At 52.3% G+C, this 18,349-nt stretch overlaps 1 protein-coding gene across 1 annotated transcript; it reads right to left on the reverse strand.

Annotated features, from left to right (window-relative positions):
• Nucleotides 1–2,065: 2,065 nt before the first annotated feature.
• On the reverse strand, nucleotides 2,066–2,998 carry LOC141731642 (olfactory receptor 14A16-like). The gene has a single exon (XM_074558056.1). It carries the CDS (start codon nucleotides 2,996–2,998, stop codon nucleotides 2,066–2,068), a length of 933 nt encoding a protein of 310 aa, XP_074414157.1.
• Between the last annotated feature and the right edge of the window lie 15,351 nt (nucleotides 2,999–18,349).

An 18,349-nucleotide genomic window follows, 5' to 3' on the forward strand; every position in this document is an offset into this window, starting at 1 on the left:
GCACTCTGAGGCCTCATGGAACCAAGAGGCCACTGTGACCCTGCAGGGCCTTGTGGAACCATGCAGAGCATTGTAACAGAGAAGGACCTGGTGTCAGGATGGGGCCATTGTGACACTGCAGGGCCCCATGGAACCAAGGGGCCAGTGCTGCTCCTCAGAGACTCATGGAATGAAGGAAAGATGTTTGACACTGTGGTGCTCCTTGGGACCAGGAGGCCATGGTGACACTGTAGAACCAAGTAGAGCATTGCTGCACTGCCAGACCTCATGGAACCAAGGACCATTGTGACACTGCAAGGCCTTGGGGGACCAAGGGCCATTGTGACACTGCAGGGCCCAAGGAGCCAAAGGACTTTGTGACACCAAGGGGTCCCATGGAGCCAAAGAGACATTGCCACACTGGGAGGCCTCATGGAAACATGAAGATCATTGGGACGCTCTGGGGCCTTATGGAACCATGGTGACACCAAGTTGCCTGGGAGTGTTGATCTGCTGGAGGGTAGAAGGGCTCTGCAGAGGACCCTGGACAGGCCGGATCCAGGGCCCAAATCCAGCAAGGTGAGGTTTAACAAGTCCAAGTGTCGGGTCCTGCACTTTGGCCACAACAACCCCTGCAGCACTACAGGCTGGGGATAGAGTGGCTGGACAGCAGCCAGGCAGAAAGGGACCTGCAGGGACTGATGGACAGCAGGCTGGACATGAGCCAGCAGTGTGCCCAGGTGGCGAACAAGGCCAATGGCTCCTGGTCTGGATCAGAAATGGTGTAGCCAGTAGGAGCAGGGCAGGGATTCCTCCCCTGTGCTCAGCACTGGTTGGACAGTGCCTTGAGTGTTGTGTCCAGTTCTAAGCCCCCTGTGGTGAGAAAAAAGGAAGAGATTTGTAGCAGGGAAAAGTAAAGAAAGCAAAGGTAAAGGCAAGGAAATGCTCAGGGCAGTTTGGGAGTGGCCGACAGGCAGCCCTGGCTCTGAGCAACAGCGTCTGCAGTGGGACAGGAAACTCCCAGCTGATGGGAACAAACTTTCTGGCTGACTGCAGAGGCCAGGACAAAGCTGAGTGGTTTCCCTGGTGTCCCCCAGCCCTTGCTGGCCCCAGGGGCTGATGGCATTTGTGCTCCCTCAGGTTCACGTCCCCACACCAACAGCATGGGGGTGCTCTCCCTGCTCTGTGCAATACAAACAGGGGCTGCTGAGCCAGTGCTGCCGTGTCTGTGCCTGCAAGGATGGGGCACCTGTGTGAGCTGGGGGAGAGGCCAGGGCTGCAGAGGGGGGATGTTGTTGGCAGCTCCATGAGGACGCTCTGGGACGCTGCCCTGGGCTGTGCAGTGCACTGGGGATGGATCAGCCCCTGCTGTGCTGCTCCTTCCCATCTCACCCAGGGCCCTTGCAGAGCCCCAGCCATGCTGTTTGCCCCCAGCCTGCCCATGGCCAGCCTGGGGCTGCTCACGGGGCTTTTCTGTGCTGAGCATTGGCCTGGGCGTGTTCTTGAGAGAGCCTGGGCAAGGAGCCTGGAGCCCCCAGGGCCTGGGCTGAGGTGTCAGCGCTGCCCCAGCAGTGCCCATGGCCTGACCTTGCTGCAGCCCCGGCACTGCCACCCCCAGGGCTGTGCCCGGCCCCGAGAGCACTCAGGCCCTACAGCAACAGCAGGGCCACCAGGGCAGAGGGGAAGGGCCACGGCAGCAGCACTGGCAACACCAAGTGCTGCTGCTGCTGGGCACAGCTGCTGGGCCAGCACTGATCTGCCCCCAGCTCTGCACACAGACATTGTTGCTGCAGCTCCAGAGAAGGCAACAAAAGGACAGAAAAGTTCTGCATTTTTCTGCTGAAAACTTTGTTGGGAGAGATCATCATTTCATTTAAAGGCACCAAGAAGACAGCCCCTCATTGACACAGTCTTTGGTTACAGGGATAGTGGAGAGGAACAAAATGACCAATGGAACAAACAATGAAATTTCTTTTTGGACAATAAGAAAAAAGTAAAACAAAGGTAATGAAATTCTAAAATGAAACCAAGAGAAGTATCAAAGATTACTTTTATTACAAGTGATTTGCAAGTACTGGCCAACAGGTTAATGTTCCTGGAAGCATCCAGTCATCAGTCTCCACACTGCAGCCTTGAGCTCCTGGTTCCTCAGGCTGTAGATGAGGGGGTTCAGGGCTGGAGGCACCACTGAGTACAGAACTGACAGGGCCAGATCCAGGGATGGGGAGGACATGGAGGGGGGCTTCAGGTAGGCAAATGTGCCAGTGCTATAGAACAGAGAGACCACAGCCAGGTGAGGGAGGCAGGTGGAAAAGGCTTTGTGCCGTCCCTGCTCAGAGGGGATCCTCAGCACGGCCCTGAAGATCTGCACATAGGAGAAAACAATGAACACAAAACAACCAAATGATAAACAGGCACTAACAGCAAGCAGCCCAAATTCCCTAAGGTAAGATTTGGAGCAGGAGAGTTTGAGGATCTGTGGGATTTCACAGAAGATCTGGCCCAGGGCATTGCCATGGCACAGGGGAAGGGAAAATGTATTGGCTGTGTGCATGAGAGCATTGAGAAAGGCACTGGCCCAGGCAGCTGCTGCCATGTGGGCACAAGCTCTGCTGCCCAAGAGGGTCCCGTAGTGCAGGGGTTTGCAGATGGACACATAGCGGTCGTAGCACATGATGGTCAGGAGGCAAATCTCTGTTGCAAGAAAAAATAAAATCAGAAAGTCTTGGGCAGCACATCCTGAGTAGGAGATGTCCCTGGTGTCCCAGAGGGAATTGTGCATGGCTTTGGGGACAGTGGTGCAGATGGAGCCCAGGTCGCTGAGGGCCAGGTTGAGCAGGAAGAAGAACATGGGCATGTGCAGGTGGTGGCTGCAGGCTACGGCGCTGATGATGAGGCCGTTGCCCAGGAGGGCAGCCAGGGAGATGCCCAGCAAGAGGCAGAAGTGCAGGAGCTGCAGCTGCCGCGTGTCTGCCAATGCCAGCAGAATGAAGTGGCTGATGGAGCTGCTGTTGGACATTTGCACTATCTTGGCATGGGAATCTGTAAGAAAAATAATGATGGAATAGTTGCATTTAGAGAGGACTTTATATATCCCAGCACAGCTTGGGGGCACTTCCCCCCCACTGCCTGCCCAGGGCTCTGCTGCCTGGAGCTGTCCTTGCCAGCAGCTGCTTCCCCTGTGCCCAGGGATGGGCCCTGCCAGTGCTGCCAGAGCCCAGCCCAGCCCTGGGGGCTCAGCTCTGCCCTGCAGACCGGTCCCAGCTCAGGCACTGCCCAGGGGCAGCTCTGGATCTGCAGGCTCTGATGGCAACGTCAGAGCAACCCTGAGGAGGTTGGAAAAGTGACACTGATGCTGCCTGGGAGGGGCCCTGTGCTGATTTCTGTCACTGCCTGATTTGTTTAGATCAGAGATAATTTCTTTTTTTTTTATTTGCCTCAAGCTGAACTAAAATGAATATCTATGGTCAATTTCCCATTCAGGTAACCCAAAACAATAGATTAAAAATGCAGGACTTCCCCTTTCCTGTTGCCCCTGCCTTGCTATGCTCCCTGTATAATCTACTTGAAAATGTTCTGTAGGTACATGCCGGGATGAGAGCAGTCCTGGAAAATGCAGCATCATCACCACACAAGGAGAACACTTCCAAGCCTTTCTAGCTCTCTCCTCCCACCCAGATCTTGTCCCCCAGTGCTGGGAGCAGCTGCCGGGGCCGGCTGAGAGCTGTCCCTGGCAGGCAGCAGAGTCCCTGCCCCGGCACAGTGCCCTGGGCTGCAGGACCCTGCTCTGCAGGACAGCCCTGGGCACCCCTGGCTGCTCTGCACAAGAGACAATCAGAGAATGTACTCACAGAGTCTGTAGGCATTGGGATGTTCCAGCTTCAGGAGATGGCTCCAGGAGCTGCAGCTGCATTGTCCTGCAGCCAGAGGTTCCTGTGCCAAGGGCTGGCAGTGATTCTGCCCCAGGCACTTCTTAGCACCTTCCCAGCCCTGACTGATTGAAGCTCTCTGTGCCTCTGTGCTGTGCCCAGCGTGGCTGCAGGCAGTGCCCCAGCCCTGCTGGGCTGGCAGAAGAGCTGCTCATCAAGAGAAATGTGCTTTTGAAGCTCTTCTTGGTAACCAGGAGCTGCCTCTGTGCCAGGAGCCCAGCCCAGCTCAGCAGCACAGACACAGCACAAGGACTTTAATGAGCCTCTGGGGCTTTGTGCTGAGGCCCTGAACATCAGTCCCTGAGAGGGAGCTGAAGAAACCTCTCCAGAACTCCAAGTCAGAATCCAACTCCAAAGTTTCTTGGACTTTTAATGGGTCCCACTGAGGAACCCCACTGAGAAAGTCTCCCCAGGCCCCAGGCAGAGCAGAGAACTGGAGGCAGTGATGACAGGTGGGGACAAAGAGAAGCCAAGTCTTGGTGCCCTAGGGCACAGCAGGGTCTGTGCCACCAAGGGCTGGGAGGAGACACCTTGTTCTGAGGCTCTGGGGCCTCCTGGCACAGCCCCAGCCAGGCTGGGCACTGTCACCCCCTTGTCCTGCCCTCAGCATCCCCCCCTAGCCCACATCCCAGTGGCCTCAAGGATCTGCTGGAAGGAGTCCCTGGGGAGCCTTGCTCAGGAATGGCTCTGGGGGCTCCTTAATGCTCCCTGCAGGGACTGCAGGTTTGTCAAAGGACTTGGGGTTTGCCTTTAGCCTTGGAGTCTCTGAGAGGTTTGTGCAATCATGGCCTCCAATTATCTGCTGTAATTAGTCCCTTGAGAGTCTTTGTCAGTAACAACACTCAGAGGGGCTCATTAATGCTTCAAGGTACTTCATTTATTTAAAGGTACTTGGTGTTTCCCTTTTGATACAGACTCTGTGAGAGGTTTGTGCAATCATGGCCCCAATTTTCTGCTTTAACAAGTCCCTTGAGAGCATTGTACTGGCAGTCAGTGGGGCTCATTAATGGCTTTAGATACTCAAGGTTTTTAAGATACTTTATGTATTTAAGAATACTTTTAGGTACTTTTAAGGTACTTTTCTTTCCCACACTGAGTGTCTGAGAGGTTTTTGTGCCTTCCGGACCTCCAGTTCTCTCCTCCAAGGAGTCCATGAGGAGCCTGTGCTGGGTATCTTCCTTCTTTCTGTTTTACAATAAAGACAGAACTGAAAGAATTTTGTAAGACTTCTAAAAGCATCCAAACATGGGATAATTAAAAATACAGCAACAACCACTAAGAGAATTAAATATCCTGTTTTAGCTAGACATCATCCGATCCTTTTGTCCCTTGGATTAGAAGATTTTATTGAACCAGTCTTTGTTTTCCACTGGAAGATTCTTGAACCCTTCCTTCAGTACCTGAATGCTCTTGTGGATTGACTTGCTGTGGCTGGAGAGGTTCATGCAACATATGCCCTTAGAGTTTACACTGCCATGTTTCCCAGTCCGAGCTGGCAGCCAGGTCAGAGGACGCTGTGCTGGCAGAAGGCTCTGCCCGCAGCTCACTGGGCCTGGATTTGTGCTCGGCCGTGCCTTCGGGTGCAGGGCCACTGGTCTTTTCGTGCTGAAGGTGCAGGAACCTCCACAGTGTCTGCAGAAGAAGGACGGGCAGGAAGAGAGGGACGTTCCATGGTCTGCTCCAAGTGCAGGATCTGGCCAAGCAGTGGCAGCAGGCCTGGTCCAGGGGGGATGGTAGCAGGTACCTGCGCTGCTTGGTGGAAGAGGCCATGGGTGGGATCCTGCTCTTGAGTCTGGTCCTTGGCTGCATCTGCCAAAGAGCAAGCGCAGCCAGAGCTGAGGGGCTGCTGGAGAGGCTGGAGAACACAGCCCAGCCCTGTGCTGCCCAGGCAGGGACAGCCCCCGGGAGTCCAGGGGACAGAGCACGGCTATTGGGGGGGCGGGCAGCCCCAGTCCCTATGCCATCCTGTCCGTGGGCACGTCTACAGGGCTGGGATGGGATGGGATGGGATGGGATGGGATGGGATGGGATGAGATGGGATGGGATGGGACGGGACGGGGCCAGGATGGTTGCAGGCACAGGCCCTGCGGCTCAGCTCCACCACTCACCGTCCTGCAGTGGCTTCAACTGCTGTGGCTCTGCAGGCTGCTGCACTGGGGCAGCTGCAGGGCCTTTGCTTTTCTTGCCCCGAAGCCCCTTGAACAGGCTGAGCACTCTGCCTGCCATCTCGCTGTCTGACCTCAAGGGCACCTTCGAGACAGATGCCTTGGCAAAGGCCCGAGTCAGCGAGTGCTGCGGTTTTTCCTTCCAGGCACCTGCAACAGAGGAGCCTCAGGAAGGCTACAGGACAGCAAGTCCTGCACTCAAGGCCTCCTGCAACAATGACAGGAGACTCCTGGTGAATGATGGATCTCCCACAGGCTGGCCATGAGGGCACCGGCTGCAGGGATGGGAGATGCCTAGGAAAAGCTCTGAGTCACCAAATCCTGAGGTGTGGCCGTGAGGCCAGCTGCAGGAGGAACGCCTTGGAAAAGCTCTGGGTCAGCAACCAACGAGCCGGCTGTGGGGCAACAACTCACAGCACCGCTCTGTCACCTCCCGTCCCGCCATGTGCACCGAGCACTGTGGCATGGCCATGTCGCCACCAGCCCCTATGTCAGCGCATGTCACAAAGGACTGCTCAGACACGCTGTCCCTTTTGGTTTCACGGGGAACCTGCTGCACCATGTCACAAAGGGTCACTGCTGCCACTTGCCCCGGGGCCACCCCCTCCCCACCCATGGTGCGCCCGGTTGGAAGGACTCTCCACAGTGCCCAGCCCACACAGCCCAGCTCGCTGGCGGCCCCGGAGCAGAGCAGCTTCCAGCAAGCAAGAGGCAAATGCATCTTGCCAAGAGTTAAAACACAGCAGATAGGGAAGATGGCATGAATGTGGGCATAAAGGCCTTTGAATTCCCAGCTCTCTGAGAGGCATTTGGCGCTCTTGGCTGGACAGAGATTATCCCCCTCTGTCCTGTGTTCAAAGGGGGGGAACACACTCTGCCACTGGTGCTTGGCTTGGGCTCTGCAGGCCCAGGCAGATGCCAAAGCTGCTCTTCACAGCCTTCTCCCTTGCCACGCCCCTCTGCCAAGTGCAAGGGGCCTCAAGGACGGAAAGGAGCGCAGGGAGCCAAAGGGAGACAGCTGCACCTACCTCACTGGGGGCTCCTGGGGAAGCACTTTGTGTAGGAAGCAAGCCCCTCTCATCCAAAGGCATTTCCCCAGATGTGTCCATTTTCTGGGGAACACCATCACACACTTAATAAACCCTGGCAAGGCTCAATTACTTCTGCACCTTGTAGCACACGCACTCCAGCTTGAGCTCATCTTCCTTCTCCTGAGCCTGTTTCCTCATGTCCCTTGTGGCATGCAGCCCCGGCCCCCCTAGAAACAAGAGCTGCCTGCTGCACGTTCAAGTGCCTGAACTCCTGCCCGCGCTCACGGCAGCAAAATCAGGCTGTTCCCAGCCAGGGAGCAGAGCCCTGTTCCCGCAGGAGGCTCTCGTGAGCCCCTTCCCCACTGTGCAAGCAGCACTTCTGCCTGCCTGCCTGCCCAGAATGCTCTTGGCACAGCGGAGCACAAGCTGGCCGGCTCTGGGCCCAGCACAGCCCAAACACAGGCGCAGGAAGACACAGCTGCGGCTGTTTTGCAGCCATGCCCCAGAGAGAGGGGAAGGGGCCCCTGCCTCTGGTCTCACTTGGTTGGGTTTCTGACTGGTTCTGAGGCAGGGGCTGCGATTCCTAGCTTGTGGGGAGAGCAGAGTTGTCGGAACTGCACCCAGCGTACAGGCACTGCCTGACAGCGCTGCAGCCGCTGGGACGGTCATGCTTCCGAGTCTCAGCCCCTCCCTGCTGCTGCTGCTCCATTTGCTTTCAGGCACACCCAAAGCTCACTGCTAGGCCACGATGGTCTCTGGTTCTGCCCTCTTCCTGTCCCTGTGTAGGCATGGAGCATTGTTGCTGTAATATATGGTAGGGATAATTCATGCTATTAATGTATGGTATAAAATATTGTGAAATCCAAGCCACGTCTTTTGATTACCCTGGCCGGGAGCAGCTGTCTTATTCAGATTCAACTAGTTCCTGGACGCATGTTAAGATAACCATTGATGCCTTAATCTAAGAATAGAAGCTTCCAGGGTGATGATCGTTGGCTTCCCGAGATGTCAAGAGCCACCCAAAAGCAATTATCGCATTGCCGATTACATCTATCAAGATAGTCAGCAGTGCCACCCTGATATATCTGAATACACGGCTTCCCGGAGCCTATTGACACCAATGGCACACCTGGACAAGGCTTTTGTCCACCTCTGCACATGGAAAGCAACAGCGATGCATGTGAAGAGACACAAAGAAAATTTGGCCATCTTTGCCTCAGGCAGAATAAACTGTATAAAACCTCACCGCGCGAAGCCGCGAGCGTGAAGTGGGGAGACTCTGACACTGGGGATGTCAGATCTGTGTTCACCCTGCGCTGATCTTGGGCTTGACGCTGTCTCTTTGGCTGTGGTAGTTTTGAAGACCAAACTTCGGTCTTGCAGACAAACTAATAAATCTTTGCTAAATTTTTGATAATTTTGGCTCACTATTTGATAATTTATAACACCAGTTGTCATTTGTGTGCACTAAGGATTCCGTTTCAGACTGAACTGGTGCAGTTGCTCCTTGGACACTGCTTGCATGAAGGTGCAGTGGTGCTGCAGCAACTGTTCCACACACAGGGAGGGCTCTGGAGCCTCCCCGGGGCCACCAAGGAGCAGAGGAGGAAACGTGCCCAGGATCTTCGATGGGCGAGGGAGCGGGGCAGATGGAATCAAGATGCATGTGCTGTAAAATCCTATCTACCCCTTTCTACTGAAAATGCTTGCAGACTGGTGGGAATTGCTAGAGACAAGGCTTACAAACCAGGCCCCGATATGATTCACCCAGTGTCCCTGCTTAAATTCAGGTATGCTTGTATTAAAAAGGAAGGAACTATTCTGACTCACTTGCCCCCTCCCCCACTCCTCTTTTTTTTTTTTTTTTTGTAGCTCTTGGGGCAGTCTTGTGTGCCATTCCAACTCTTTGTTATCAAATGTGTGAAGGCATGGTGCTGCTGTAGCAGCAGCCTGAGCTCAGTGGGAACATGTCCAAAGCACTGGTCCCACAGCAGTGGGCAGAGTGAGAGACTTGCCTATTCTGCCATGGCCATCCAGCCTGGGGAGAGCAGCTGCTGGGGCTTCCCCATTCTGCCAACAGCAGTCTGCCTCCAGCATGTGGCCTGTATGGCCATGGTTTTGCCAGAATGTGGAAAATGCATTGTCTGAATGTATTTTGATGGTGTCTGACATCACCTGACTGGAGCAGTTTGGTGGGCAGGACGCCCTGTGGGCAGGGCCATGGCAGGGATGGGTGGCTGGCACTGGCACTGGTAGTGTTATTTTTCCAGACAGGCTCCTGGTACAGCTGTGGAGGAGGGCACCAGCAGCTGTATCAGCCCAGCGAGCAGCAGCACATGGAGGAGACCCTCATCTGCATAGAGCCCCTCACCCCCTTTGCTCCCCCATGGCAGCGCAAGATGATTCCGCCGCAGGTGAAGGGCTGCTGCAGGCTGGGGACTCCTGCAGCCAGGCCTTGTTGCAATCTCCTTGCTGCAGCTGTGCCTGGAGGATGTTGGCCTGCAGCAGCACTGCTGATGCCCGGGAATGCTGCTGGACTCAGAGAGGCAGAGTGTGTACAAAAGCTGCATTCAAAGCCCTGATGGCGAGACCCCGGAGCCGCTGGCAAGGGCAGCAGCTCTTCTTCATTCCATGCAGGTGAGACCTCAGCCTTGGAGCCTGTCCCTGGGGACGGGGAAACACTCTGAGTGTAGGTTTGAATTCTCAGGGACCGTCAAAATGAGAATTGTTTTGAGGCAGGTGTTGCAATGTTGGGTTTGAGTGTGTCTGCAGGAAAGAAAGCGGGAATAAACCCCTTGAACAACAAAGGAGAACTCTGCATTGCCAATTTACACCCTACAGATACACTGATCATATTGGCCCACTGAATACTGGGGGCATCTAATGCAGAGTGCAAAGCTTCTTCAAATAGATAGGAGAGATGAGACTTGAAGAAATGATTCGGCAGATGCAGAAAAGGGGATCAGACCCATGGGTCCCATGGCTCAGGCTTGGTTCTGCCAAATCAAGCATGATTTGTTTTATCTGCTCTGTTGGAGAGTATTTCAGAATGACCTGCCTATTGTGATATTACTGTTAAGAAAATTTAGAATTTTCAGGAACTGCCAAAATCAGAAATGTTTTGAGGCAGATCATGTTTATGTTGGGTTTGGGTGTCTCTGCAATAAAGAAAGCAGGGAATAAACCCTTGGAACAATGAAGCAGAGCAAAAGTGGAATGTTTGGATGGTCAATTTGCTCCCTTCACCTATCAGCCAGCTGAATTAGGTGGTCATCTACTGGGGAATGCAAAGCTTCTTTTACTTCCACCCCTGGTGCCATTGTTTGTGTCCCAGTACTTGGTTTGATGTGAAGAGAATTAAACAAAATCCCACACAACAAGCTGCAACCCAGAACTCAGTGGGAACTGCAGAAATAAAGGCCTTGAAAAGCAACTTTGGAAAGGGTCTCCTTCCTAGACAGTGTGAAACTCTCAGGCCTGGCCTGGCTGGGCTTAGGGCTGGCTGCCCTTGGGAAGGGAATGGAAGGGATGGAGTTGGGGTGGGGCTTTGCAGCCATGGAAACGAGAGAACCATGGTGAGCATGTCACAAAGGGGCAGCCCCACTCTGGGCTGGTGCGGTTGTGCTGGACACGGCTCCAGCAGCAGCAGACGCGTCTGGCTCTGCCTCTCTGTGCCGAGCGCCGGTGATTGGAGTCACCCGGCCTTGTTCAAAGGCTGGGACCGAGCTCCCAGTGCTGACTGCTCTGAGAGCATTCCGAAACTCAAACCCAGACACTTCTGCCAGCAGAAGCACGGGTTCAAACATGGATTTTACTGGAAAAGGAAAGAATCCTGAAGGAAAAGGTGAGGATAGAAGGGAGCTAAAAGGCCGGAGCCAAATAATCCCCCCAGATTTCAGAGAAAACTGCTCCATGGTGGTCAGTGCTGGCTCTGTGTCAGAGTAGGTGGCTGACAGCTACAGATGATCCTGCAAGGACACCCATAGCATCACAACATTCTGTCATTAGTTTAGTTAGTTTTCTCCATTTTGACAGTGGCCAAATCACTCATACGGTCAGCCAGGACAGGGACTGTGGCCACAGCTGACCACAGATTGGACATGGTCATGAGATGCAAGTCCTCTTGCTTTCTTTGCCATCTTAGTGAGCATTGGGCCTCACTACAGATAAATTTCCCATTCTTCCTCTGTTTGCTGATTGGGTCCAACCCTGAGGGTGGGGTTACGGTGCTATAGAAGCACCAATAAGGCCTGCCTGCTTGCTGAGAGGTCATCGTGGTTTTCAGAAATAACAGTCACAGCTGTGTGGGTTTTTCCTGTGGATTCACAGCCCAGTCTTAAGAAAGAATCTTTTTTCCCCTCTATCATTGGAGCCTTCTATCTTTCCCTTCAGACTTGCTAATTCGATACTGCTCAGAGGAATTAAATGCAGGCTAGTCCCATAAGAAATAAAACCAAATAAAATTTCTCAACAATTAAAAATTATTCCCCTTGTGTGCCACATCCATTAGATATGTTGATGATAAAGGTGGGAGTTCACCTAACTCACTTCTTCCCTTTAAGTGTGGCTCAGCCTCGCATAGAGGTGAGATTGGATGTGAGCTATTCTCTGCTGGGAGGAAGGGTCTTGTGGCAGCCCAGAGAGGCTGTGCACATTGCCAGGGAACAGCTGTGCCCTGCATGTGCCCCTGCAATGAGCTGTGCTGCTGCCAGTGCCCCTGGAGCTGTGGGGCTGCTGAGCTGTGGGGCAGGCAGAGGAGCAGGAGGGTGCATGTGCAGCTGAGCCATTCCTGGGGAGCACAGGGCTCTGGGCTCCCTGCTGTCCCAGGGCAGCCCAGAGGCCAGGCTGTGCCTGTGCCAGCTCTGGGGAAGGGCTCAGGGTTGTGCCCCGGCCTGCCTCAGTGTCTGCCAGCAGGAGCATGTTTCCCTGTGCAGCTGTTTAGAAGTTTGCAGGAAATGTGTCCCATGAAATATGGAGCTTCAGATGCTTTAGGTTTGCATGGTGGCCTCTGTTAAACTTTGTGTCTCCATTCTGCAGATCTGACTGGTTACCGAGTCTTACCGAAAAGTTTTCTCTGGACACTTCCCATGTTCCCTCACCCACAAAGTCCTTGCCTCCCATCCAGAAGAGCTCTCTTTCCTCCAAGATCAGGAAGAAGCTGCCGCCTGTATGGAGAGTGTTTGAAGAATAGGATTGATGCATTAGGCTTGATAGTTACAGATGTACATATGTTCTGATCTTTAGATGTAGTTTTGAATTAATGTGATTTGATTGTATCTTTAAAATTTGATGTCATACTTTTAATTGTATATATTTTATTTTGATGATGAAAAAAGTAAAAAATAAATAACATTTAAATAAACCAAGAGGAGAATGTGAGACCAGGACCTGCTAGCCTAGAAATTATGGGACGCAGCTCAGTCAATGTGCCAGTGTCTCACCACATCCTTTCCTCATTGGGCCTCTCTTCTTCCTCTTTGGCCATGTTTTCTTTGTGTCATTTGTGCTGCTGTTTTCAACTTGTCATTGTAACAGGGCCACACATTGACATGTTTGGTGGACAATGGATCCAAAAGGTCCTGTATAGTAGTCAAAGGTTTTCTACCTAAGTGTGTTCTGTGCTCACCAAAAGCCTGAGCAAAGAAACCAAGAGAAGTGTGCCCTAATCCCAAAGCTTTGCTCCTTTGCAATCTCCCACAGATCTGGCTCACAGGTGTCTTCAGTCACAATTCCATAGGTAAGAAGAGGTCATGTATTTCACTGGGAAATGATGCACTGCTTTGGCAAAGTCACCTGTATGTATATTTACCCAGGACAGCAGTGCAGCTGTGTTGTTTGCACCTTGTTTGCAGAAGGATGAGTGCACTGGGAGGCCAATAACAAGTGACAAGGGTTCCTCAAATCTGCACTGCAGCCTGGGTGCCATTCAGCCCAGAGCTAGGGGAACATTTGTTCCCATGGACCAGTGCTTGCCAGTGGAATGAATTCCTGCACAGCTGGAAGAAGCAATTCTGGATTCAGCTCCAGCTCTTGGTGGGCTGCATGATCATTGACAATGTTGCCCTTCCAGAAATTATTCTGCAGTTTCCTTTCATAGTCATTTGAAGCTTTGAAACTTCACATTTCAATTTGCTTTGCCTTAGAGAAAAACACTTCTGGGCCCAGTGCAAACTGTAACCTTCTGAAAGCAAAGTCCTCATGGTTGCCAACTTCTGATGTTGCACAATGTCACCTGGCTGCCTGTGTCTGCTTAGCTCTGGGTCTAGTCCTGGCCTAGTAAAGCCCAGGCAGGGTGGCACGTTGCAGGGAAAACTGGTCCATGAGCTTATGGGATTGCCATCAGCAGCAAAATGAATGTGCCCTTTGGGGATTTCTCTGGAGACAAAATTAGGGACCTACTCAATGCCACAATATTCTCTTAGATTATTCTGAAATATCCTAGAAAAGGCTGTGAAAATACACATCTCCTTGCACACCCACTGTTTGAAGAGGGGAACTTTTGTCCCTCCTCAAAGTCATTGTTCTTGCACACCAGAAACATGAACATCCACCAACAGGAATGATGCATGGTCCTGCTGCTGCTGCCGCCTCAGAGCACTGGGCAGTGCAGACCTGGGTGTTACCAATATAAGCACTTAATCAGCACTTCATGCTCCTTCAAGCTGTCCAGATCTCAGGGCTTTTTGTTTCAAAGCAGCCACTGCACCATCTCTAGGGAAGAACAGGAAATGTGAAACAGTGAATGCCAGCCTTGCACAGGTGTGGGGGAAAACTTGAGGTGTCTGCATCAAAAGATGAATGGAAAGAGTGTAATTGCCAAAGCAAACGCTTTGTTAGGATAGCAGGAGCAGTTCTTTACTGCATGCTTGCATGAAGATCATTTGGGATCTCCTTTTTGTGTCTCATGCAGAAAAGGAGCTCCTAATAATACCATGCTACTTAAACCAGATTGGGATGTAGCTCTGTAGTGGTTCACAATGAAGCAGACTGCCTGCTGTGTCACTGCCATCCCTGCTGAGCCTGCGAGGGACTGTAGTGTATTCCATGCCTGTTTTGCCTCCAAGCAAAGCTTGGTGTTCCTTATTAGTGTGGAGTAAATACCAGAGTAATAAAATGGACAATTAAACTGGCCACTTTGGAGGATATGCTCATGCTTTTGCATGTCAGTCCTGCACCTCATGCTCCCAAGGCTTGTTACTCATCATGAAATATTTTAACAAAAAAAACGCAGCTTTCATGTTACATCTGAATAAAACTGCACAAGATCATCAAGAATTCTGCTGGCAGGAATAAGACAAGAGCCTTCCGACACTCACGTGCAGCTGTCCTGGATTGCTGCAGCCCTTTGTGCAAAGCGGCTGCAGACAGAGTGTTTGGAGTTGGTTTGGGCCTTTATGAAAGATCTGTGGAGCAGCGTGCAGGGCTCTCCTGGCAGGAAACTGTTTGTCCAAGCCCAGGGACACGGTGCTGGCAGGAGCGGAGCGGCCCCGCTCCCAGCCCGAGAGTCTGTGGGCTGAGCCACGCCGGGGAGAAAAGGCAGCGAGGGGCTCCAGCCCAGCTGCTTCACTGCCCTGCCCGCTCCATGGAGCTCTGCCATGGGAGAAAGCCGACGCCGGACGAGCCCCCGAGCTTCCATCAGCTGCTGGAACTGCTCCGTGACAGCTCCTGTTCTTCCGAGAGAGAACCCGGCGCCTTCTTGTAACGCATGTCATGGGGGGATTCTGTTTGTTAATAAACTGTTGGGGATTTCCACTTTCATCTATTAGTAATAATTTCCTATTGCTGGAAAGGGATTGTTGGAACACTTTAGAGGAAACAATTTATTGCACAATATCCTGTTTGAAGTTGTCTCAAACTGTGTGAGACAGATGGCTTCACACAGGAGCATCCCCAAGGCTGTGGAGGGGAAGGCACAGAGGAAGACAAACCCAGTATTTCTGAGGGAACTCCTTGACACCAACCCAACATGAGTTTTCAAAGAGCAGACCTGACGTTTTGAGACATGGGCCAAAGGGGAAACCTTTCAGTGTGTTTGGTCCAGGCTGGGCTATGCTCGAGGCAAAGGTGTGTCAGTGTGTTGGATAATACTCTTTCCTTGACCTAGAGATGGGGACACTGAGAGGTGTTTTAAAAACTTTTATTCCATTTTCAGTCTCATGAGAAGGGTGAGACAATACAGATGTTATAATTCAGGCCGCCACAATCAGAAGCCAACTACTTCCTAATTATAATACATTATAAGCGTTTCTTGGTCTATCAGCCTTTTGCCATGCCATGTTGTAGGTGCCTTAAAGCAAATTATTTAAAACTACCCTTCGTGGGTGCCACTACAATGCATCTTTCATAGCTCTGTTTTTCCAAAATCTTATTTGCAAGGCCATCTTTTGAAACTTTTTTCCAGTTCCATTTCTCTCTCAACAATATCTGTTGTATTCCATGGAAATTTTTAAGTTAGCATTTCTTTTCTCAAGATTTATATACAGATTCATACTCTGTGGGCCTTCTATTAGGCCCTAAAAGCTTTCTACATACCCATTTCCACATCAGTGCACTTGGCTCCTTCTCTCCTCATTGTGCCTGGCAAGCACAGGAGCCCAGAGCTCCTGCAGAAACCATCACAGCACTCAGTGGGAGAAAACCTGTGTCCAGTCCTCGCCTGGAGCTGCGGTGCCCAACATTCCACCACACTGGAATGAGGAACTGTTCCTGCTCTTTCAGAAGGAGCTAAGGAGCTTTGGCCTTCAGATCAATTGTCTGCAGGCTCCTGCAGTGCCTGGTGCTGCTCCCTTGCCAGAGGCACCCCAGGCCAGGGGGGCACATCTGGGCTGCTGTGTCTGGCTCTGGGGCTCCCTGTTCTGGGCAGTGAGGAGGAGCTGCAGAGGCTCTGCAGAACTGACAGGATGGGCTTTGGGGCTGGCAGGAGAAGCTGAGGGGCCTGGGCTGCTGGAGCTTCTCAAGAGGAGGCCCAGGGCTCATCCTGCAACTGCTTCAAGGGTGGCTTCAGAGAATCCCAGAATCAGCAAGGATGGAACAGGCCATGGAGATCATCAAGTCCAACCTGTGCCCTGACACTGCCTTGTCTCCCCTAGGCCTCCTCTCCTCCAGGATAAACAACCTCAGCTCCCTCAGCCACTCCTCACAGGAGTTGTGCTCCAGACCCCTCCCCAGCCTTGTTGCCCTTCTCTGGACATGCTCCAGCCCCTCCATGTCCTTCCTAAATTAGGGGCCCCAGAACTACAAACAGCACTCGAGGTGCTGCCCAAGCAGTGCTGAGCACAGGGGAACAATCACTGCCCTGCTCCTGCTGGCCACACCATTCCTGATCCAGGCCAGGAGCCATTGGCCTCCTTGCCCACCTGGGCACACTGCTGGCTCATGTCCAGCCTGCTGTCCATCAGTGCCCCCAGGTCCCTTTCTGCCTGGCTGCTCTCCAGCCACTCTGGCACCTTGTTGAGGGAGGGAGGCACAGAGGGAACCGGTCCAGATCCAGGCCTTCCTGAAATGTGGTGTTTGCTGGCACTGCCAATTCCCAGATCTTGATATTTCCATATTCTGGCACAGCCCAAGTGCAGCAACTTGCTAGCAAAGAAAGTCAAAACCAGGCAAAGACCTGGAACCTACAGCAACCTGATCTCGTGTTTGCTGACACCGCCAGTGCCCAGATTGGGAATGTTTCAGATGCCTGCACAGCCTAATTCCAGCAGTTTGCTGGCACTGGAAAATTAGCATCTGGAAATTTCTCAGTGCCAGCACAACCCAAATGCAGCAATTTTCTGGCAAAGAAAGCCAGAACCCATCAGCTTCCCAGTGCTGCCACCAGCACCGCCCAGGTCTGGTGTTTGCTGCGCAAGTGCCCAGATCTGGAAATTTCCCAGTGCTGGCACAGCCCAAGTCCAGCAATTTGCTGGCACAGAAAGCCAAAATCCGGCAATTTCCTGATGCCAATACAGGTGCCCAGACCTGGTGTTTGCTGCCACTGCCAGTGCTCACATCTGGATATTTCCCTGTTCTGGCAGAGCCAAGTCCAGCAATTTTCTGGTAAGGAAATCCACAATCTGGCAATTCCCTGCTACCACCATTGGCAATGCCAAGATCCGGTGTTTGCTGGCACCACCAGTGCCCAGATGCGGGAATTTCCTGGTGCCAGCACAGCCTGAGTCTGGTAATTTTCTGGCAAAGAAAGCCAAAACCTTGCAAACACCTGATACCTACAGCAACCCAATCTTGTGTTTGCTGACACCACAAGTGTCCAGATCCAGAATTTTTAAGGTTCCTGCACAGCATAATTCCAGCAATGTGCTGGCACTGAAAGTTCACATTTGGCAATTTCCTGGTGCTGGCACATTCCCCACCCACATCTGGCAACTTCCCTCTTCTGGCACCACCCATGTCCAGAATTTGCTGGCAAAGAAAGCTAAAACCTGGCAATTTCCCCTTGCCAGCACTGCCCAATCTGGAGTTTGGTGGCAGCAGGATCCCAAGAAAGAAGGAAGGAAAGAAGGAAAGAAAAGAGGAAGGCATCCAGATCCAGTCCTTCCTGGAGCCTGAAATGGGCTGTTTGCTGGCAATGCCAGTGCCCTGATCTGGAAATTTCCCTATTCTGGCACAGCAATTTGCTGGCACAGAAATCCAAAACCCATGGCATCTTCCTGCTACTGGGTCTGGTAACGCCCCCACATCTTGTGTTTCATGTAACCAGAACCCAGATTTGGAAATTTCTCAGTGCCAGCAGAGCAGATCTGGCAGATTTCTGTCAGATGATTTGGCAATGACACCACCCAGATCTGGTGTTTGCTGGCAGCGCCAGAGACTAGATCTGAAAACTTCCTGGTGCTGGCACAGACCAAGCCCAGTGATTTCCTGGCACAGAAAGCCAAAATTTGGAAATTTCCAGGTTCGGGCACCAGCATTATCCAGATCTTGTGTTTGCTGGCAATGCCAGTGCCCAGATTTGTAAATTTCCCAGTGCCTTCACAGCTCAGGCCTAACAATGTTTTTTAGCTAGCTGGGGCAGAGAAGTTCCTTGGACTGTGACTTTCTTTTTTCTTGGAACTGTTTAAACCTGCTCTGGACTGAAAACCCAGAAAAACACCTGCAGCTCACACCTGTGGCCCCCCGAGCTCTGGGACACTGCATTCCAGCATCAGAGGGACTTAGAAGAGACCGAGTGAGCCAACTGCAACCCACCAAAAGGACTTTCTGAATTTGCCATCTCTTCAGCACTGTCTGATGTCTTATTTAATAT

Source organism: Zonotrichia albicollis, chromosome 24, assembly GCF_047830755.1.
Source record: "Zonotrichia albicollis isolate bZonAlb1 chromosome 24, bZonAlb1.hap1, whole genome shotgun sequence".
Lineage (NCBI taxonomy): Eukaryota > Metazoa > Chordata > Aves > Passeriformes > Passerellidae > Zonotrichia > Zonotrichia albicollis.